At 46.6% G+C, this 23444-nt stretch overlaps 1 protein-coding gene across 6 annotated transcripts in view; it reads left to right on the plus strand.

Moving 5' to 3' along the window:
• The window catches only part of CEP164 (centrosomal protein 164), a 218879-nt gene that overhangs the window by 123381 nt on the left and 72054 nt on the right, over positions 1–23444 (plus strand). For all 6 annotated transcript variants that reach the window (XM_066606019.1, XM_066606020.1, XM_066606023.1 and 3 more), the window contains 7 exons: positions 6375–6518; positions 6616–6699; positions 7311–7379; positions 8633–8796; positions 8879–9020; positions 9140–9210; positions 9759–9954. In XM_066606019.1, coding sequence (XP_066462116.1) covers positions 6375–6518; positions 6616–6699; positions 7311–7379; positions 8633–8796; positions 8879–9020; positions 9140–9210; positions 9759–9954 — 870 coding nt within the window. The remainder of the gene's footprint in view (positions 1–6374; positions 6519–6615; positions 6700–7310; positions 7380–8632; positions 8797–8878; positions 9021–9139; positions 9211–9758; positions 9955–23444) is intronic.

The raw sequence follows: 23444 nt of genomic DNA on the forward strand, positions 1-23444 counted from the left end.
CAGATATATACAGTAACCACTAGGGGGAGCTCACTACATACAGATATATACAGCCACCACTAGGGGGAGCTCACTACATACAGATATATACAGCCACCACTAGGGGGAGCTCACTACATACAGATATATACAGCCACCACTAGGGGGAGCTCACTACATACAGATATATACAGCCACCACTAGGGGGAGCTCACTACATACAGATATATACAGCCACCACTAGGGGGAGCTCACTACATACAGATATATACAGCCACCACTAGGGGGAGCTCACTACATACAGATATATACAGCCACCACTAGGGGGAGCTCACTACATACAGATATATACAGCCACCACTAGGGAGAGCTCACTACATACAGATATATACAGCCACCACTGGGGGGAGCTCACTACATACAGATATATACAGCCACCACTGGGGGGAGCTCACTACATACAGATATATACAGCCACCACTAGGGGGAGCTCACTACATACAGATATATACAGCCACCACTAGGGGGAGCTCACTACATACAGATATATACAGCCACCACTAGGGGGAGCTCACTACATACAGATATATACAGCCACCACTAGGGGGAGCTCACTACATACAGATATATACAGCCACCACTGGGGGGGAGCTCATTACATACAGATATATACAGCAACCACTAGGGGGAGCTCACTACATACGGATATATACAGACACCACTAGGGGGAGCTGACTACATATGGATATATACAGACACCACTAGGGGGAGCTCACTACATACGGATATATACAGCCACCACTAGGGGGAGCTGACTACATACGGATATATACAGCCACCACTAGGGGGAGCTCACTACATACAGATATATACAGCCACCACTAGGGGGAGCTCACTACATACAGATATATACAGCCACCACTAGGGGGAGCAGTCAGAAGAGTGGAGGCCCAGTGGTTCTCAGCCACTAAGGTGATGGCGTCTGTGTTCTGGGATAAGGAGGGCGCGCTGCTAGTGGACGACCTTCACAATGGTTCCACCATCAATGCAAGGGATTGCATTGGACTTTTGGACTAATTGAAGGCAGCTCTGAAGGCCAAAAGGCGCAGCAAGCTGTCCAAAGGAATCTTGTTCCTGCAAGACAATGCCTCCGCTCACACTGCACAAGCGACCGCGGCAAAACTGGTGGAGCTAGGTTGACCACCCACCTTATTCACCAGATCTAGCTCCCTTCGACTAGCATCTGTTTCCAGAAGAAACACCTCAAGGGGACCACATTTCACCCCATGTCTGATGCCATGGCTGCTACGGATGACTGGTCTGAGGCACAACCGAAATCCTTCTTTTTGCAAGGCTTACAGAACTTGGAATCCCGATGTAAGAAGTGTGTTGGCATCAGTGGAGAGGATGTGGAAGAAATGGAAAGTTTCATCTTCCTATCTCGTTTCTTTCTGGGTAAAGCCAAAGACTTATCGACACCCCCTCGTATTTGGTCAAATTTGAACCTAGAACCTCAGCACAGCAAGTGGTAATGATTAAGCCACCATGCTTTTTCTTTCTTTCTTCTACTACTTCCTCTTTCTCCTCCTTCCTTCTCTTCCAGAGAAGAAGGAGAATAAACAGATCATTTTCTCCTCCTCCATTGAAGGAAGTAGCAGGAGGAGGAAAAGGGAAGAAGCTTGATGGCTCAGTGGCTAGTACTGTTTTAGGTTCATGTCTGACTATGGACAACATCTGCATAGAGGTTGTGTCCTTCTCTTTCTCGTCTGTATCATTGGGGGACACAGCTTGGACCGCGGGTATAGCTACTGCCACTAGGAGGCGGACACTAAGCAGAAAAGTGTCAGCTCCTCCTAAGAGCCTGCAGGCACCAATCTAACTAATTTTAACTTAGTCTCCATGGGAGGCAGACCTTATCGTTGCTGGTCTTCAAGAACCTCTTGGATTCAGGGAGGCAGGACCCCACCGAGGAGGGCGAACAGAATGGAGTTAACTGTGCTGTTGTCTGCCCTAACCTCAGAAGAAAAGGAGGCACATCCAAGTCCTAACATGAATTTGACCCACTGGCAATAGTGTCCCCCCTTACCAGAGAACTTCCTCCTTAAGGGCTTGTAAGACAGGGGTGTAAACTGCTGGAACTAAGGAATCCGTGTCCTTCCCTCTCCTACAAGGTAAGTATTTATCCTATATAGAGGTGAGCATCTTCTCCCCATTCCGTCCCTCCCTGCTTCACTTTCCAGGCTACTACAACTCACAGCAGGTGCTGCCGGTACCTTTATGGTCACATTTTCATGTGTTTTTTCCGTGCACCTGCAATGTTTTCTTTGCCAGTCTGCTCCATCCGTTACCTCGGATCAGCACGGAAAGTCGGAAGCCGGGCGTGTGAATCTGTTTATTGCGCCCACTGTGGTAACCAGGTACAGCAGATTCTCACGGTCAGCGGTAGTTGAGGCCAGCGTCAAAAAATTAAGTCCTGGCTTCAGGCCTTGGTTGGACAATCCCTGGATGTGCTGGAGGAGGGGATGAGGAGAATTCATTATTATGCACCTGGGAAACAATGGAGGTAGGGTTCTGTCTGTTCTTTGCCAATGCCTGCACAAAGCTGCTCCCTTTCTGTACGTACAAGTTTCGCCCTCACATCCTGTCTGCAGGTCCTTCAAGCTAGTTTCTTCAGAAGGTGGGGCTCTGACCTGTAGCATCGAACGCTTCTCTTCTCTTAAGAAGCTACAACTGTCATAGCAAGGATTCCTGGAATCATTATCTCACAACTCTGCTCTAGACTGGGTAAGTTCTGCCTGGCGGCTGGCTCCCCTGTGTTATTGATTTTCAGTACATCTTACAGTAATTTGTACAAGTGCTGTTTTAGCGCCATGTCCGACTCCAGATAGGAAGATTCCAGACGGGCCGGCCAGATCCACATGCTATGTTTGCTCTCACTATAATATTACATGCGGCTAGTTTGATCCAATTTGTTCTGTGTTCCATCATGACAGGCCAACTCTTGGCACCCTTTCTGCCTGGCCTAAACAAATTGCGGAACCAGAATCGGCATGTTCCCTGTCACAGGTGCTTGCTGACCTTACCAGGCCTCTACCGCTTTTTTAGAAAGACTAGACCTTGCCGACAGTCAGTCTCGTTAAAAAGTGGCAGATGGAGACAACTTAATTATGCAGGATTTTGTCCATGGTAAACCACAGAAGAGAACTAGACCCTCCCATTTAAAATAATCGTCTAGATCTCCTGCATCGCCATCCTGGTCAGTTCCTTCTAAACTGAGATCACAATCGGTCAGAGGACGAGCTCTCTGAGACCGCTTCTGTTCTAATCTGGATGAACAGGTTTCTAAAATTTCCACTATCCTCAATAGCCTGATAGTTGCCATAAGGGATAGCTTTGAAGTCACAGACCAGACTCCTACTACTACTAGGATCAGTAGTTCCTTGGACAGAATTCCGGTTCCCGTACGTCTTTCCTCCATTCCCACTAATCTCACGAATTCTCAAGAAGATGAAGATGGAAGGCTTTCCAGTGATTTTCATCGCCCTATATTGGCCCTACACAGATCTTGTCGACCTGCTTGTCGACTCTCTATGGCGCCTCTCTCTTCCAGAAGATCTTCTCTTAAAGAGACCCCTTTTCCACCTGAATTTGCATACGCTTCGTTTAACGGCCTTTAGTTGAAGCACAAGCTCTCAAGACCGCAGCATTTGTTAAACCTGTTATTTAGACAATGATGAAGGCTAGAAAACTCTCTTCCCTTCCAGGTTATCACATTTGGAAAAATTTATTTTGTGTGAACAACGCAATTTTCATCCCAAGCGTTTTCCTTCATTCCATCTTTCTACAGGAGGTTCTGGATATGGATTGAGCCTTAGTTCATTAAAACTCAGGTGTCCGCACTATCCATACATTTCCAATGTCCACTAGCCTCAAAGTCAGCTGTCCGTACTTTTCCACGCAGAATTGCTCGTGCTGCTTCTTCATACCAATCACTTGCCCCTCCATGGGACTTTAGTCTCTTAATGGATGTCTTGCAGTCTCATCCATTCAAACTGTTAAGAGAAGTTGCAGCTCATTTGTTGAGCTGGAAGGGTGGCCTTCTTGGTAGCGGTCACATCTATCTGCCATGTCTCAGAGCGCACAGCTTTGTCGGCCAAGCCTCTGTTCACCGTCTTTCATCAGGACAAGGTTGTCTGGTGTCCTGTGTCTTCCTACCTACCTAAGGTGGTGTCGGCATTCCACATCAATGAAGACATCATTTTGTCTGTCCTCAGTTCATCTGAGAGAACATGCCCTTCACAAACTGGATTTTGTGCAAGCCTTGTGGATATGCCTTTCTCAAATGGTATCTTTCAAATGCTCTGACTCTGTGTTTCCTGTTGGTCCAAGATCATAGAATCATGGACTGTAGAGTTGGAAGGGACCTCCAGGGTCATTGGGTCCTCTGGGGTCATCGGGTTTAACCCCCTGCACAGTGCAGGATCACTAAATCATCCCAGACAGATATTTGTCCAGCCTTTGTTTGAAGACTTCCATTGAAGGAGAACTCCCCACCTCCCGTGACAACCTGTTCCACTCATTGATCACCTCACTGTCTAATATCTAATCTGTGTCTCCTCCCTTTCAGTTTCATCCCATTGCTTCTAGTCTTTCCTTGTGCAGATGAGAATAGGGCTGATCCCTCTGCACTGTGACAGCCCTTCAGATAGTTGTAGATGGCTATTAAGTCTCCTCTTAGCCTTCTCTTCTGCTAAACATTCCCAGATCCTTTACCCGTTCTTCATAGGACATGATTTGCAGACCGCTCACCATCTTGGTAACTCTTCTCTGAACTTGCTCCAGTTTGTCTATGTCTTTTATAAAGTGGGATGCCCAGAACTGGACCCAGTATTTCAGATGAGACTGCAGGATGTGGTCTTGCTTGTCTCCATGGTAGTCATTTCTCACTAGATCCAATCAATGGTGGCAGACGGATACTGTGCTAAAGGCGAAATGCTTCCCTTCCTTGTTATGGCACATACTACTCGGTCAATGGGTGCCTTGTGGGCTGTACACAGTGGGGCATCCGCTGTGTAAGTGCTTAAGACCGCAATGTGGACTTTGTTGCACTCCTTTTCATAGTTTTATTGGGTGCATTTTTTCGGATCCGCATATGCTATACTCTGTCAAAGGGTCTTACAAACGGCTGTATAGTGCCCGCATGCGTCCTTCTATAATTTTTCAACCCTCGGGGGACTGATCTGGCAAATCTGACAGTCTTCAGCTGTGTCCCCCAATGATACAGACAATAAACAAGGTTTTGTACTTTCCATAAAAAATGTTTCTTGTCTTGTTCATTGGGGAGACAGCACCCACCCGTACTGTTGTTTAGTGTTTGTACTGATATTTTCTATTTGCAGTTCCACATAGTGCAAAGCTGAGTTACAGTTTGATGCTGTTGTCATCATGTGGTCAGAATTACTATTAAATGTGTAACTTACTTGGGTAACTTAATTGTGTTCCTACTGCTTGCATACAAACTAGTTAGCTTGGTGCCAGTAGGAAGGATATAGCTAGTGGGAGGAGCTAACACTTTTTCTGCTTAGTGTCCGCCTCCTAGTGGCAGCAGCTATACCCACGATCCAGGCTGTGTCCCCCAATGATACAGACGAGAAAGAGATTTAACGGTAAATGCAAAAATGTTTTCTTCTCAAGCATCTTGGCTCAGTCATGCTGCCTTGCAGTACTGGAATTGTCAGTTGAAGTCTGAGCAAGGACGAGATCTGTGTTGGCTTTTTATGTTCTCTATATGTTTATTCTTCCTCTTCTCTGGCAATGGAATAATAAGTCTGATGGCTCAGCAAAATTGAAATGAACCTGCTGGTGTGAACGAGCCCTTACAGTATTTGGGAGACTATTGAAGGTCTGGATCCAAGATCCCAAAATAAAGGACATGATCATAAACCCCAGTCAGGGAATGCCGGACAGAGTGAAGGTGCTACCCTGTTTCCCCCCAAATAAAACTGGGTCTAGGATGTATTTCTGTATAGTGGTATGGACACTATTTGAATTGGCCTTTTTATTACCTGTAACTAGGGCTTATTTTTGGAGTAGGGTTTCTATTTCAAGCATCTTGAAAAATCCTGAAAAATCTTGTCAGGTCTTATTTTTAGGGAAACTGTATTAAAAGCTAAAAGAGGCAATCAAAGTATTACTATATGTGGTTTCATGTTGCTTGTATGCAGGATTCTACTAATTGAAAGGTCTCTTTTTTTTTTTTCTATAATTCACTTCTGACTACATTTTAAGGAAAGTATTGCAGAAATGTTCTTCTGCTATTAATGTGGCCACTAACATACAAACTCCATGCCGGTGGGGCGCTGCTCACACGTAGCATCTCCTATGTCTACTTCCAGGAGCGGGCCCAAAAGTCACAAATGCTGGAAACCTTAAAAAATGAGTTGGGGAGGATAATGCTGATGCAGGAACAAGAGCTGGAGAGCCAACGCCGGGAACAGGAGAAGCGCCGAGAAGAAAGGCAGCGCAGCTACCTGCAACAGGTGAGACTGCAGATCGGGCTTCATTAGGGTTTGGAGCATTTCATCCTGACTGTAAGCTGCAGCTTCTTCATTTTATACATATTAACTCTTCATTTAGGAGAACAAGTTACAGGATTTAGAGGAAAACCTGGAGATCAGAAGAAAACAGCTAATAATGAAGACAAGTCAGCTGGACAGCCAGGTAAGGTGCTACGTGGTAAGACTTGGAGAAGTCTTCACATCAGAGAATGACAACCTGAGGAGTTAGACCCAGATTGGAATTCCTTTCATCGGCTTCATTGTATAAGGATAGGTTGTGCAGCTTTAGTCCATTTCTATGCCGATGGGAAGATGGAAAAATTCCTCCCACAGCGCCAACTATTGGAAGGTAACTTCCCTGCAAGTCCATGTCCAACCTTGTAACATGACTAAGGATATAACCCAAACCAGAGACTCCTCTGCAGATGTCTGTTTTCATGTTCCCTGCTCATCCTTACTGCAGAGTAGTGATGGCCGAGCGTGGGAACGCCATAGCGCTTGTACTCGGATATCTCTAGTAATCCCATTGACACGAATGGAGCAGTAGTGAGCATACGCAGATTCCATTCTGTTTAATCTCATCCTTACTGTGGCGGACAGGTTCTGGAACAAGCCCCTTAATACTACATGAAGCCGTAGCTCATCCGGTACATGCTGGACATGTATAGCACCATTCAGTAGTATCGCCCGGCTTCAGTTTGCTCTGTCACTAAATATTTCAGTGCACGTTGACGGCGATGTATGTGATGATGGATGCCATGGCTTTTCCTTTAGGAAGAAACCTTGGTGCAGAGAAGAGAGAAACTAGAAGTTCAAGAAAAGGAGCTTGAGAGAAAATTAGAGGTGAGCTTACCTGCTAACCGTTACATACAGTATATATTCGCTAGCTACTTCTGTAGCGTTAGAGAGGCTGTGGCAAGATACTGATTCTGCCAGGGCCAGCCTGACCTCTTCTCTGTAGTATTACAGGGCGGCTGTTTACATGCATGGCAGAATGCCCGCCAGGATGGGAGTTGTCACTGATCAGCCCTCTCTTCCGGTTTGTAGAGGGGGGTCCCGAGCGCAGGTGCCTGGTCTGTGCCATAATATGGGATGTCATATAGGCCTCAGCTCAGTGTCCACAGGGTCCTGTCTGAATGCCACTAAATGTGACCATGGCATTGGGTTGCATTAAACCTGCAGTCACTGAACAAAAAGTCTCTGATCTGAACTCTCCAAATGTCGTGTTCTGCATCCTATGGCAGATATATCTTAATAGCAATAGCCTTAGTGCACGTGGGGTTCCAGCAGTCTGCTCCCTACTCATTGGACTCATTGAGGTAACATAGTATGCAAGGTCGAATGAAGACAATGTCCATCTAGTTCAGCCTGTTTATCCTCCTGTGTTGTTGATCCAGAGGAAGACAAAAACCCCAAGAGGCAGGAGCCAATTAGCCCATTTGGGGGAAAATTCCTTCCCGACTCCCTAACGGCAATCAGATTAATCCCTGGATCAACCCCTAATAGTTCCTACCTGCCAGTAAACCCGGATTAACAGTTAACCTAAGGTTTATAACCTATAATATCCTTCCGCTGCAGAAAGACATCAAGTCCCCTTTGCCAAGTCCTCTATGGATTTTGCCATCACCACATCCTCGGGCAGGGTACTCTGCTTTGGGCAATCCCTGCATGTTAGACAGGCCCCATAAGTGTTCTTATAGGACCCCCAGCAATCAGCTGTAATCTGTGGAGAAACCTGGCAGTAAGTTTTTTTGCAGCGCCTCCATAGAGGAAATGAAGTATTACATTCTTTCACACAGTGATCAGTATTTGTAAGCCAAAACCAGGAGTGCAATATGGCGAGATGAGCACCTTTTCCACAGCCGCGTTCAACTTCTGGTTTTTGGCTTGCAAGTACTGATCAGAATATTGTGTGAATGTGGCCTAGAGGACCCTCCAACCACCTTTAGAACTGCCCTCCAGATTAACCTATTCGAAACCCCTGTAATGGTGTCTTATGCTTGCCATTAGACACCCCATTATATAAGGGAATGGCCTTCATTTGGAGTCTTTCACTTATTTCAAGACCTCTGAACATTGTTCTTCACACCCCATAGAGCATCCGGGCTCAGGACACCGCAGTGACGGAGCAAAGACAACTTAACGAATCAGTACAACTAAGACGCAGGGAACTTGAGGAAGCCCAAGACCACAAGTCAGACCTGGAGGCCCAAATAGAACTTCTCCAGAGCCGGTGCAGCCGTCTTCAGAAAATAGAAAAGTAATGACAATGTCTGTGTCAAATGAAAAATCCCCAAGTATCCCTGTTGTGGTTCTGCAGATAACTAATGTGATCTCTACAGTGACTTGGAGCAAGAAGTAAGTAAGAGGCGCGAGGACCTAAAGGAGTTAAAGAAAGAGGGAGCAATTAACCCGGAGCAGACTGAACTTCGTATGGAAGATCTAAGGAAGTCAAGCGGCCTCCTCCACAGCCTCACCACTCCGGTAATTAGGTCATGCCTTCATAATGTGGGATTTGGGGGTCGTTTGTCATGGCAAATGTTTAGACATATATGGTCCTAATAATGTGCGGCACTAAATGTTCTTTCTCCCCTCTATAACAGTATGGTACAGAGCTTCCCAAAGCGTCTTCAACTCCTGTACGTGTCCCTGGACTGGACTCCAGCATTGATGAGTAAGTCGGGTGCACATACACCGTTAGAAGCTGTCGGCCCGCAGCTTTTCCTCCCAAAATGCCCCATAGGCATCCACACTCATCTCAGCGTGACTTTTCAGAGGTTCCCCTGAGAACAGAAGGACTAGGTGTTGAAATACAAGGTTCCTGATCCTTCTGACCCAGCATCATCCGTCAGCCCCCTACACATAGGGTAGTCAGCAGGTTTGGCCGGCTCTCCTCTTCTCTACATTTCTCATCCCAAGTGGGTAGGAGCCCTTAGACTTTGGCCACAGCACAGTTTGCAAGACCGAGGCTTGCAGTGTAGCCCTGTGATGTCGCAATGTAGCAGCTCAATCTTCCATATTGCAGGTGATCACGACCCACAGATCGAAAGAAATTCAAATGGATTTGTTCGGATTAGAGGGTCGTGGCTCATTGTGCATTGACTTCTATGAGATCACCAGGTTACAGGGCTACACGGTGATCTTTGACATGTGACCTTAACGAACAGTCACTGTGTAGCCCTGACCTAATTTGTTCTCTCCTCTTTCCTTTTTCCTTATTAGCATGCGCTCTTACATATCATCACAAGGTGCTTCAATTCAGAGGGCCAAGGATTTTTTATGCCTTCAGACCCGCTCTATGTGCCGGCGACAGACTTTGCTCAAAGCAGCTAAACAACAGTGGCGTCACAACATGCATGAGGCTCAGGATCCACAGGAGTCCCAAAAACTAGAGGGCATAAGGAAGAACCTAGAGGAGGTAATGTTTACATTGAACTTGGTCGATTTACCTAGAGCTTCCTGGGTTTGTGTGTCCCAGTGGCTGGACTGTGGACGGGGAACATGTGTAACCAGAACTCAGACACAGGGTGCTGGTGGGTTTCCCAAACCTGGGTCCTCCCACCACGCGCCAGGTGAGTGCAGAAATATCCACACTGTGTGTGTGTGTGTGTATACAGATAGATAGATATCCACACTATTTTACATGAGGCGCTGTTCATGTTTGTTAGAGGAGGTAATGTGGAACTCTTGAACAATAATTCACTGTATCTACGTAGCCTGCAGTATGGAGAGACTCTTAAGGCGACCATTCACCTCAAATAGTTGTCAGCCAGCTGCTCGTTTGGCTCACAGCCATTTCTTCTGCCCTCCCTCATGCACATGGGCTTGGCTGAGCGTGTTCTCTATAGGCAGAGGCGAGTAAACCGCTGTCAGACAATGCGACAATCAGTCTGCGAAGCGTGTAAAATGTGTTCTAAATAGGTAGCAGCTGCTTAGGAAATCAACACATTGCACTCAGAATGATCGCAGCTTTATTTTATCATACAGCAACTTTTATAGTTTTAGATCAAAGGGTTGCACCTATGTTCCCAGCGAATAAGAAAGCGTGTTTGTAGAACATTAGTTCTGCTCTGTCATAGAATGGTAGAGTTGGAAGGGACCTCCAGGGTCATCAGGTCCAATCCCCCGCTCAGTGCAGGATTCACTAAATCACCCCAGACAGATGTCTGTCCAGCCTTTGTTTGAACACTTCCATTGAAGGAGAACTCCCCACCTCCCATGACAACCTGTTCCACTCATTGATCCCCCTCACTGTCTAATATCTAATCTGTGTCTCCTCCCTTTCAGTTTCATCCCATTGCTTCTAGTCTTTCCTTGTACAGATGAGAATAGGGCTGATCCCTCTGCACTGTGACAGCCCTTCCGATATTTGTAGACAGCTATTAAGTCTCCTCTCAGCCTTCTCTTCTGCTAAACATTCCCAGATCCTTTAACTGTTCCTCATAGGACATGATTTCCAGACCGCTCACCATCTTGGTAGCTCTTCTCTGAACTTGCTCCAGTTTGTCAGTGTCTTTTTTAAAGTGGGGTGCCCAGAACTGGACCCAGTATTCCAGATGAGGTCTGACTAAGGAAGAGTAGAGGGGATAATGACCTCACGTGATCTAGACTCTATACTTCTCTTAATACATCCCAGAATTGTGTTTGCCTTTTTGGCTGCTGCATCACATTGTTGACTCATGTTCAGTCTATGATCTATTAGTATACCCAAGTCTTTTTCACATGTGCTGCTGCTTAGCCCAATTTCTACCATTCTGTATGCGCTTTCTTCATTTTCCTTGCCCAGATGTAGGACTTTGCATTTCTCCTTGTTAAATCCCATTCTGTTAGTCGCCGCCCACTGTGCAAGCTTTTCTAGATCTTTTTGAATCATCTCTCTCTCTTCGCTAGTGTTGGCTATCCCTCCTAGCTTTGCATCATCGGCAAATTTGATCAGTTTCCCATCAATTTCCTCCTCCAGATCATTTATAACAATGTTGACCAACACAGGGCCCAGGACAGAGCCTTGTGGCCCCCACTTGATACATTCTGGACTTTTCTTTTGCTTTTGACCCCCAAAATCCTTTTTTATTGCTTTTGGCCTCTCTTACAAGCCTCAATTCATTATCAGCTTTAGCTTTTCTGACACATTACCCTACTGTTTCTGCAGACCCCATTATATTCTTCTTTAGATATTTCCCTCCTCTTTCCATTTGATGAACATATTTTTCTTCCTCTTTAACATGTGTACAAGTTCTGTGTTCATCCATCCTGGTCTCTTTAAATGCTTCCCATTCTTCCTTCTTTTAGGGATTGGTAACAATTGTGCTTTGAGAATCTCATTCCACAATATTTCCCAACCTTCTTGGATATTTCTGTCCTTAAGAACATCCAGCCATTGGATTCTTCCTACCCTCCTCCCCTTTTAGCGCCTTTGTGGGTAGAACAATTTCTTGCCGTACCTCTTTCTCCTCTCCTCTGCTCTTTGTGGGTAGAGTCATTTCTTGCCATACCTCTGTCTCCTCTCCTCTTTGTGGGTAGAGTCATTTCTTGCTGTACCTCTTTCTCCTCTGCTCTTTGTGGGTAGAGCCATTTCTTGCCATACCTCTCTCTCCTCTCCTCTTTGTGGGTAGAGTCATTTCTTGCTGCACCTCTTTCTCCTCTGCTCTGCTCTTTGTGGGTAGAGTCATTTCTCGCTGTTGCTCTTTCTCCTCTGCTCTTTGTGGGTAGAGTCATTTCTTGCTGTACCTCTTTCTCCTCTGTTCTCTGTGGGTAGAGTCATTTCTTGCTGCACCTCTTTCTCCTCTGCTCTGCTCTTTGTGGGTAGAGTCATTTCTCGCTGTACCTCTTTCTCCTCTGTTCTCTGTGGGTAGAGTAATTTCTTGCTGTACCTCTTTCTCCTCTGCTCTTTGTGGGTAGAGCCATTTCTTGCCATACCTCTCTCTCCTCTCCTCTTTGTGGGTAGAGTCATTTCTTGCTGTACCTCTTTCTCCTCTGCTCTTTGTGGGTAGAGCCATTTCTTGCCATACCTCTCTCTCCTCTCCTCTTTGTGGGTAGAGTCATTTCTTGCTGCACCTCTTTCTCCTCTGCTCTGCTCTTTGTGGGTAGAGTCATTTCTCGCTGTTGCTCTTTCTCCTCTGCTCTTTGTGGGTAGAGTCATTTCTTGCTGTACCTCTTTCTCCTCTGCTCTTTGTGGGTAGAGCCATTTCTTGCTGGACCTCTTTCTCCTCTGCTCTTTGTGGGTAGAGTCATTTCTTGCTGTACCTCTTTCTCCTCTCCTCTGGTCTTTGTGGGTAGAGTCATTTCTTGCTGTACCTCTTTCTCCTCTGTTCTTTGTGGGTAGAGTCATTTCTTGCTGGACCGCTTTCTCCTCTGCTCTGCTCTTTGTGGGTAGAGTCATTTCTTGCTGTACCTCTTTCTCCTCTGCTCTTTGTGGGTAGAGTCATTTCTTGCTGGACCTCTTTCTCCTCTGTTCTTTGTGGGTAGAGTCATTTTTGTTGTACCTCTTTCTCTTCTCATCTGCTCTTTGTAGGTAGAGACATTTCTTGCTGTACCTCTTTCTCCTCTCCTCTGCTCTTTGTGGGTAGAGTCATTTCTTGCTGTACCTCTTTCTCCTCTGCTCTTTGTGGGTAGAGTCATTTCTTGCTGTACCTCTTTCTCCTCTGCTCTTTGTGGGTAGAGCAATTTCTTGCCGTACCTCTTTCTCCTCTGCTCTTTGTGGGTAGAGACATTTCTTGCTGTACCTCTTTCTCCTCTGTTCTCTGTGGGTAGAGTCATTTCTTGCTGTACCTCTTTCTCCTCTGTTCTCTGTGGGTAGAGTCATTTCTTGCTGTACCTCTTTCTCCTCTGCTCTTTGTGGGTAGAGCCATTTCTTGCCATACCTCTCTCTCCTCTCCTCTTTGTGGGTAGAGCCATTTCTTGCCATACCTCTCTCTCCTCTCCTCTTTGTGGGTAGAGCCATTTCTTGCCATACCTCTCTCTCCTCTCCTCTTTGTAGGTAGAGTCATTTCTTGCTGCACATCTTTCTCCTCTGCTCTGCTCTTTGTGGGTAGAGTCATTTCTCGCTGTTCCTCTTTCTCCTCTGCTCTTTGTGGGTAGAGTCATTTCTTGCTCTACCTCTTTCTCCTCTGTTCTTTGTGGGTAGAGTCATTTTTGTTGTACCTCTTTCTCTTCTCATCTGCTCTTTGTGGGTAGAGTCATTTCTTGCTGTACCTCTTTCTCCTCTGCTCTTTGTGGGTAGAGTCATTTCTTGCTGCACCTCTTTCTCCTCTGTTCTTTGTGGGTAGAGTCATTTCTTGCTGTACCTCTTTCTCCTCTGCTCTTTGTGGATATAGTCATTTCTTGCTGTACCTCTTTCTCCTCTGCTCTGTTCTTTGTGGGTAGAGTCATTTCTTGCTGTATCTCTTTCTCTTCTGCTCTTTGTGGGTAGAGTCATTTCTTGCCGTACCTCTTTCTCCTCTCCTCTGTTCTTTGTGGGTACAGTCATTTCTTGCTGTATCTCTCTCTCCTCTCCTCTTTGTGGGTAGAGTCATTTCTTGCTGTACCTTTTTCTCCTCTGCTCTGTTCTTTGTGGGTAGAGTCATTTCTTGTTGTATCTCTTTCTCTTCTGCTCTTTGTGGGTAGAGTCATTTCTTGCTGTACCTCTTTCTCCTCTGCTCTTTGTGGATAGAGTCATTTCTTGCTGTACCTCTTTCTCCTCTGTTCTTTGTGGGTAGAGTCATTTCTTGCTGTACCTCTTTCTCCTCTGCTCTTTGTGGGTAGAGTCATTTCTTGCTGTACCTCTTTCTCCTCTCCTCTGTTCTTTGTGGGTAGAGTCATTTCTTGCCGTACCTCTTTCTCCTCTGTTCTTTGTGGGTAGAGTCATTTCTTGTTATACCTCTTTCTCCTCTGTTCTTTGTGGGTAGAGTCATTTCTTGCTGCACCTCTTTCTCCTCCCCTCTGTTCTTTGTGGGTAGAGTCATTTCTTGCTGTACCTCTTTCTTCTCTCCTCTGCTCTTTGTGGGTAGAGTCATTTCTTGCTGTACCTCTTTCTTCTCTCCTCTGCTCTTTGTGGGTAGAGTCATTTCTTGCTGTACCTCTTTCTCTTCTGCTCTTTGTGGGTAGAGTCATTTCTTGCCGTACCTCTTTCTCCTCTCCTCTGGTCTTTGTGGGTAGAGTCATTTCTTGCTATACCTCTTTCTTCTTCTGCTCAGGAACCAGTAACAGCCCCTCCCTGTGTGAGAACCTGGTACTGGTTTCTGATCAGTATGGGTGCTAACTGACTCCTGATCCTCCTGCTTCTTGGGGTCACATGCTTCCATTTCTCGGCTTCTGCAGGTACGCTGGACATTTCTTTTCCTTCTACAATCTGGAGACTTTCTTCTGCTCTGTCAAGGAAATCCTCGCCTTCCTTAAAGAGTTACAATGTAGCTATTCTCTCCTGAAGACTATGCACCTTTTCCTCCAGTAGAGACGCAAGCTTGCATTTCGGGCCGGTGAAGTTTGGCTTTTCCTCTGGTCGGTCTGTAAACATATAGCATACGCTGCAGCTCACCATATGGCTCCTTTCCTTTTCCATGTTGTCAGTTGTCACTTCCAAACTTCTAAAAGTCAAGAATTGTAGTGAAGATATATAACCTGTAAAATACTACTAAGTGTACAATTTCACAAAATGTACAGGATGCACAGGGAATATGCAAATTATCTTCCTGCAGCTCCAATCTCTGGTCTGGCAATGTTCTCTGGGTAGCTAGACCCGGCTAATCCCAGCAATCTTCCCGCTTACAATGATTCTTTGCTCTTCCCAGAATGCACAGGGAATATGCACATGATCTTCCTGCAGCTCCTATCTCTGGTTTTGAGGCGACAATGAGTGTCTTTAGCCTGTCCATGGTGAGCAATGGACGAATGTTAGCAATATTCCTGAGGTGCATGTGGCATGTTCGGCCAGAGATTGGATGTGGGGGGTAAAGGAGAGTTCGAGGGCCACTGTGACCCCCAAGGCAGTGGGCGTGCTGTGTGGAGGTTATGGTGGTACCGGATACTCATATGGAGATGTTGGGGGGAGGTCGGCTGGTTGAGGTCGGAAAGACGAGGAGGTCAGTTTTTGAAAGGTTAAAGGGGTTGTCTCGCGCCGAAACGGGTTTTGTTTTTTTTTCCATAGGCCCCCCGTTCGGCGCAGGACAACCCCAAAGGATGTGTTAAAAAAAAAATAATAATTTATTACTTACCCGAATCCCCGCTCTGCGACGTCCTCCTTCTTCCTTCACCAAGATGGCCGCCGGGATCTTCACCCACGATGCACCGCGGGTCTTCTCCCATGGTGCACCGTGGGCTCTGTGCGGTCCATTGCCGATTCCAGCCTCCTGATTGGCTGGAATCGGCACACGTGACGGGGCGGAGCTACGAGGACCAGCTCTCCGGCACGAGCGGCCCCATTCACCAGGAAGAAGACCGCACAGCGCAAGCGCGTCTAAAAAAGCAAGAAGACATCAGAATAAAGGGATCCATGGCGACGGGGACGCCAGCAACGGAGCAGGTAAGTGAATAACTTCTGTATGGCTCATATTTAATGCACGATGTACATTACAAAGTGCATTAATATGGCCATACAGAAGTGTATAACCCCACTTGCTGCCGCAAGACAACCCCTTTAAGTCTGAGAAAGGGGGAGAACATAGTAACATAGTATGTAAGGCCGAATGAAGACAATGTCCATCTAGTCCAGCCTGTTTATCCTCCTATGTTGTTGATCCAGAGGAAGGCAAAAAACCCCAAGAGGCAGGAGCCAATTAGCCCTCTTGGGGGAAAATTCCTTCCCGACTCCCTAATGGCAATCAGACTAATCCCTGGATCAACCCCTAATAGTTCCTACCTGCCTGTATACACGGATTAACAGTTAACCTTAGATTTATATGCTGTAATAGCCTTCCGCTGCAGAAAGACATCTAGTCCCTCTTAATCTCCTCTATGGATCCTGCCATCACCACATCCTCAGGCAGAGAGTTCCACAGTCTCACTGCTCTTACAGTAAAGAACCCCCTTTCTGTGTTGGTGATGAAACCTGCTTTCCTCTAGACGTAGCGGATGCCCTCTTGTTACCGTCGCAGTCCTGGGTGTAAACAGATCATGGCAGAGATCCTTGTATCGTCCCCTCATGGATTTATAAAGAGTTATTTGGTCGCCCCTTAGCCGTCTTTTTTCCGGGGTGAATAATCGTAGTTTTGGTGCCTCTCTGCTTATTCCAATCCCTTCATTCCATGTATTAGTTTAGTTGCCCTTCTTTGAACCCCTCCAGCACTGTAACATCTTTCCTGAGCCCCGGTGACCAGAACTGTACGCAGTATTCCATGTGGGGCCTGACAAGTGCCTTATATTGTGGGGGATAATGTTCTCGCCCCTCGCCCCTATACCTCTTTTAATGCACCCCAAGACTTTATTAGCTTTTGCAGCAGCTGACTGGCATTGGTTGCTCCAGTTTAATCTACAGGCCGCTAGTAACCCCAGGTCTTTTCCCTAGCAGTACCCCATTTAGTGTATATTGGTGACACCCGTTTCTCCTGCCCATGTGCAGAACCTTACATTTTTCTGCCCAAGCCCCCGGCTTATCTCGGTCCGTTTGTAGCCGCACATTGTCCTCCGTTGCATTGTATTGTATAATTTTGTGTCATCTGCAAATATTGATATTTTACTGTGCAGCCCCTCTATCATGTCGTTGATAAATATATTGTACAGAATGGGGCCCAATACTGAACCCTGTGGCCCCCACTAGCAACGGGGGCCCAATCAGAGTATGAACCATTTATTACCCCCCTCTGCTTTCTATCTCTGAGCCAGTTCCTTACCCATATACACACGTTTTCACCCAATCAGAGCTTCTCATTTTATATATCAGCCTATTATGCGGCACGGTGTCAAATGCTTTAGAGAAGTCCAGATATACGAGATCAATAGACTCTCCCAGGTCCAGCCTAGAGCTTACTTCATGGTAGAAGCTGATCAGATTGGTCTGAGATGATCGACCCCTCATGAACCCGTGCTGGTGAGGAGTTATACTGTTGTTTTCCTTGAGGTATTCTAGGATGGCGTCTCTCAGAAACCCCTCCAATATTTTTCCAGTTACTGAAGTGAGACTTACTGGCCTGTAGTTACCAGGCTCACTTTTGGTCCCCTTTTTGTAAATTGGAGCCACGTTGGCAATGCGCCAATCCAATGGTACAACCCCGGTCTTGATAGTATCCACAAATATTAGATATAGCGGCCTAGCTATCTCATCACTTAGTTCCTTTCGAACCCTTGGGTGTATTCCATCTGGCCCTGGCGATTTATCGATTTTAATCTTCTTTAACTGGTTCCGCACCTCCTCCTGTGTTAGGTATGAGATATTTTCCCCTGGCGTCATCATGACGGCAGTACATAGAGGTTGCCCTCTGACGTTGTAGGGACAGGAAGCAAGAGACTTGAAAAGGCTCCTCCCCCTTCCATTCCTCAGTGCTTCCTGCCCCTACAGGGACAAGCAGGAGGGCTCCCTCCATGGAGCCGAAAGATCAACGGGGGGAGGGGAAGCGCGGACCACAGGATTCGCCTCCCCTCTAACCTTTTCTTCTTCCACGGTCCAGGGGCACGGCGCGCCACAGGTTTTGCCTCCCCCCGCTTCATCACCGCAGCGCCAGGGAGAGCGGTGGGCTAGAGGCTCCTAGGACCCCTCTCCCACCGGCGGCAGGATCCAGCGCGCGATGCAGGGGTCGGTGCTTTTGACACGTCATGACGTGATGACGTCACACGCCAGCAGAACCCAGACGTAGAGCCCGGGACATTTGAAAAACCCCTGGCAAGCCTCCACTACAACGGCAGCTTCACAGAAGCCTGCACTTCAGGACTCAGGTCTGTTTTTGCTTTACCGTTACTTCCAGCGTGACCAGCAGAGAGACTGACGTGGAGGCCCTGCAAACCGTGAGTGTTCCACTAAACCAAAAATGGTGCAATATGAACGACCAAGTCAAGCAGAGAGTGTACAGAGAGGAGATCCAAGAATGTATATCCCTGCTAAGGCTAGCGACAGCCTTTCTGGCGGATGCCTCCGAGACAATGAGACTAGCAGCCAGAAATGCAGCACTGTCTAATATGGTTAGGCGGGCGATCTGGCTGAAAACCAGGAAGGTGGACGCTATGTCTAAAAATAAACTGTGCAACATCCCCTTTTACGGTCAATATATCTTCGGGGCGGATCTGGATGAAATCCTGAAAAAAGCAGCAGACAAGACCCAAGGTTTTCCAGACCAGGGGAGGACCTTGCTATCATTCAAGCGACAGCCTACATTCAGACCTTATCGGGGAAAAGGGAAGACGGGCCGCTGGTCTTACCCCAAAGGTGGCAGGGGTAAGACGGGGGAAATTGCTACCCCAGTAGAAGATTCCCAGGTAGGGGGTAGATTGCTGAGGTTTAGTCAAGAATGGCAGGGCGTTACAGAAAACCTGTGGGCTCTCCAGTTAGTGTGCCAGGGGTACAGAATAGAGTTTTTGGTCTGGCCTCCCAATAGATTCGCGGTTACTCCCACGCAATCCCCGGTCCTCAAAAAAGTTTTTAGAAATGAGATCACTAACCTGCTACACATGGGGGCTATAGTGGAGGTCCCCGTGGTAGAGCAGGGATTGGGGTACTACTCTCCCCTCTTTCTTATAAAAATAACCGAATAGGTCGCACCGGATGATCTTTAACCTGAAAGGCTCAAACAAACATATCATCTATAAAAAGTTTAAGATGGAGGCCATCAGATCAGCAGTAACCCTAGTCAATAGGGGGGATTACATGTGCATAATTGACTTGAAGAATGCGTACTATCGTGTCCCGATTCTTCCAGAACATCATAAATATCTGCGATTCGCGGTAGAAACGGGAACTGCCTGTATCATTTCCAGTTCCAGTGCTTGCCATTTGGCATATCTACCGCGCCAAGAGTCTTCTCGAAGATCGTGGTCGAGATGGTAGCGCACCTTCATGCATCAGGCATCAATATCGTTCCCTATCTGGACGATTTTCTACTTATAGGTCCCTTGGCAAAAGCCCTGAAGGAAGATACGGCTCGATCAGTCACCCTATTCCAGAGACTGGGGTGGATCGTGAACTTCCAGAAGTCCAGTCTTCTTCCGGAAACTCGGAAGATATTCCTGGGTGTTCAGATAAACTCTGAGTCCTAGACCCTATCTTTGCCGCCACCCAGGAAGGAGAGTTTAGGACAGACAGTCCATAAATACACGGGGAAGAAAAAGATATCGGTCAGAGAAGGAATAAGACTGTTGGGCCTTATGACATCGTGTATTCAGATTATACCATGGGCCCAGGCGCATTCCAGAACATTGCAAAGGGCTGTCCTGGCAATTGGATGGAGCGGTGACCTCATTAGACGCCAAGATGCCCCTGTCATCAACAGTCGCCCCATCTCTTCGCTGATGGCTGTCGGCGCGCAATCTAAACGCAGAATCCCAGTGGGTTCCCGAACCCTTTGTTAGCGTAGTCACGGATGCTAGCCAACTTGGTTGGGGAGCACAGGTAGGACAACGTCTGTTACAAGGGAAATGGGGCCCAGAAACTAGAAGCCAGACCTCAAACTTCAGGGAGCTTATGGCCATCTGGGAAGTGCTGCGCAGGTCACAAGACACCCTAAGAGACAAACATGTTAAAGTCTTCTCAGATAACATGACTGCGGTCTCCCTTGTTCGTCATCAGGGAGGTACCAGGAACTTCCATCTCCTGAAACTGACAGCCCGAATCTTCCGGTGGGCCGAAGTCATGTTGCGGTCCCTAACAGCAGTCCACCTCAGAGGATCCCCGAACGTGACGGCAGACTACCTCAGCCGAAGAAACCTGGACCCAGGAGAGTGGTCTCTGAATCAAGAAGAGTTCCGATGCATCGTGGACATCTGTGGCATGCCACAAGTAGACCTGTTTGTGAGCGGGTCAGGCGCAAAATGCCCGAAATACTTCTCCCTCGATCCAAGAGACAAAGCCGAGGGGATGGACGCTTTCTCTCAAACCTGGGACATGGGTCTGGCCTACGTCTTCCCTCCCAATCCCCTTATCTCAAGGGTCCTGCAGGAGTCACATGACTGTCATACTAGTCGTCCCGTACTGGGAAAAGCGCGCATAGTTTCCCCTTCTCCTAAATCTGGCTATTATGGACCCAATATGGCTCTCAGCCAGAGAAGATCTTCTGTCGCAGGGCCCAGTTCTGTGTCCCAACGTGGAGAAGCTGAAACTAACAGCCTGGACATAGAGGAACAGATGTTGCTAAGGCAAGGTCTGTCTGCCAGGGTAGTATCAACTCTGTGTCAGAGCCGCAAGCCGGTAACCACCGCTATTTATTATAAGATATGCAAGAAGTTTACTTCCTGGAGGAAGTCAGAAGTTTCCGACTTCGACACCTCAGTGAAGGAGATTTTGGACTTCCTCCAGGAAGGCCTGGACAAAAATCTAAGCCCAGGGACCCTTAAAGTCCAGATCTTAGCCCTCTCGTGCTTTCTGGATGAGCCATTAGCCGAGCACAAGTTAATCCGCAGGTTCATGAAGGCGGCGGAGAGGATAAGGCCAGTAGTCCATAGCTCAGTGCCCCCATTGGACTTAAACCTAGTGTTTAAAAGCCTCTGTAGGCCCCCCTTCGAACCCATAGAACAATTGTCGATTAAAACATTTACCCTTAAAACCATACTCTTAGTGCAGTTACGACGGCAAGGCGGGTTAACGAAATCCAGGCCTTTTCGTGCAGAACACCGTATCTACTAGTTCTGGACGATAGGATCGTATTAAAAATGGACCCCTTTTTTCTACCCAAAGTGGCCTCAAAATTCCATAGACAGCAGGAGGTTATCCTTCCCTCCTTTTGTCAGGACCCCCGAAACGACAAAGAGAAAGAATACCACTGCCTGGACGTGAAAAGAGCCATTTTGTATTATTTAGAACGTATGTCTCCCTTTATAAAAGCTGACAATCTCTTTATTCAATTTCAGGGGTCGGGCAGAGGAAGGGTGGCTTCTAAGAGGTCCATTAGCCGCTGGATAAAAACAGCGATCCAGCAAGCCTACTCCTCCAGTAACAAGGTGGCTCTGGAAGGACTGAGGGCTCATTCGACGAGAGCCGTATCGTGCTCTTGGGCAGAAAGGGCCATGGCTTCACCAGACCAGATATGCAGGGTGGCCACGTGGTCTAGCCCGCACACGTTCATAAAACACTACAGACTAAATACCGATCTTTCCTCAGACTTATCGTTCAGTAGAAAAGTTTTACAGGCGATAGTCCCCCCCCTAGAAAAGTAATTTGGTATGGCTCCATGTACTGCCGTCATGATGACACCGGGAAAAAGGATAGAATTTCTTACCGAAAATTCCTTTTTTCCAAGTCATCATGACGGCGCGTTATTTCCCTCCCTATAGAAAAAAAAAAAAATTTTACCTGCGGTGTTATGGCATAATATTTCCGTTAATGTTCGGGTAGCTCACCCCTCTATATGTGTTTAACGTGAACTAACGATGTTTTTTCTTGAGTGAATAAAAGTTTCCTGATAAGCCGAAATGGAAATGGAAGGGAGGAGGAGCCTTTTCAAGTCTCTTGCTTCCTGTCCCTACAAGGTCAGAGGGCAACCTCCATGTACTGCCGTCATGATGACTCGGAAAAAAGGAATTTTCGGTAAGAAATTCTATCCTTTTGTGTGGGGTTCATTTTATTTCCCTGCATCTCGTGTAGCATTTCCTTTTCGTTTGTGAATACGCTTGAAAATAAACTATTTAATAGATTTGCCTTCCCCTCCATCATCTTCAATGATTTCTCCTGCATTATTTCTTAAAGGGCCAGCTCTCTCGGTTCAAATCCTTTTGCTGTTAATATAGTTGAAGACTAGTTCCGGGTTGTTTTTGCTCTCTTTGGCCATCAGTCTTTCTGCCTCCTCCTTAGCAATTTTGATCTTATCTTTGCATATTTTGTTTTTTTCCCTGTACGATTTTAGCGCTTCTTCGCTGCCTTCTTGCTTTAGTAGTTTGAACGCTTTCTTTTTTTCGTTTATTGCTCCTCTTACCGTCTTGTCGAGGCACATTGGTTTCCTTTTACTTGAAGTTCTTTTATTTTTAAAGGGAATGAACTGCTCACATGAGGTGATTAGGATCTTTTTAAACTTTTCCCATTTGTCCTCTGTACTGATATTTTTTAAGGACGTTGTCCCAATTAATGTTACCAATAGTAGTTCTAAGCTGATCAAATTTTGCTTTACTAAAGTTTAGTTTATTTGTCGCTCCCTGATAAGGCTTCTTATTGAATGACAGCTGGAAGTTGATTATATTGTGGTCACTATTTCCCAAGTGTCCCTCTACCTGCACCCCCGTGATTCTGTCCGGTCTGTTAATTAGTACTAAGTCCAGAGTGGCCCTCCCTCTAGTTGGCTCCTGCACAAGTTGGGTACGGTAGTTATCTTTAATTGTTCTCCAGAACTTATCACCCCTGTGAGATTTGCAGGTTTCGTTCTCCCATGTTATATCCGGATAATTAATGTCTCCCATGATAATTACTTTGTTGCGGTTTGACACCTCTTCTATCTACCTTAGTAGTAAGGTTTCCGTTCCTTCTGTTGCTTTTGGTGGCCTATAGAAAACCCCTATCCGGATTTTGTTATATTTTTTTCCCTTTATTTCTACCCACAGAGATTTCACCTGTTCATCTCCTACTCCTATATCTTCCCGTAGCCTCGGCTTTAAGTACGATTTAACGTATAGACATACCCCTCCCCCTTTCTGGTTCCCACGGTCTTTTCTGAAGAGATTGTAACCCTGTAAATTCGCCGCCCAATCGCACTTATCATCAAGCCATGTTTCCGTTATTCCAACTATATCATAGTTTTCATCAGTCATTCTCGCTTCAAGCTCACCCACTTTACCGATCAGACTTCTTGCATTCGTGGTCATACAATT

This window comes from Eleutherodactylus coqui, chromosome 6, assembly GCF_035609145.1.
Source record: "Eleutherodactylus coqui strain aEleCoq1 chromosome 6, aEleCoq1.hap1, whole genome shotgun sequence".
Classification (NCBI taxonomy): domain Eukaryota; kingdom Metazoa; phylum Chordata; class Amphibia; order Anura; family Eleutherodactylidae; genus Eleutherodactylus; species Eleutherodactylus coqui.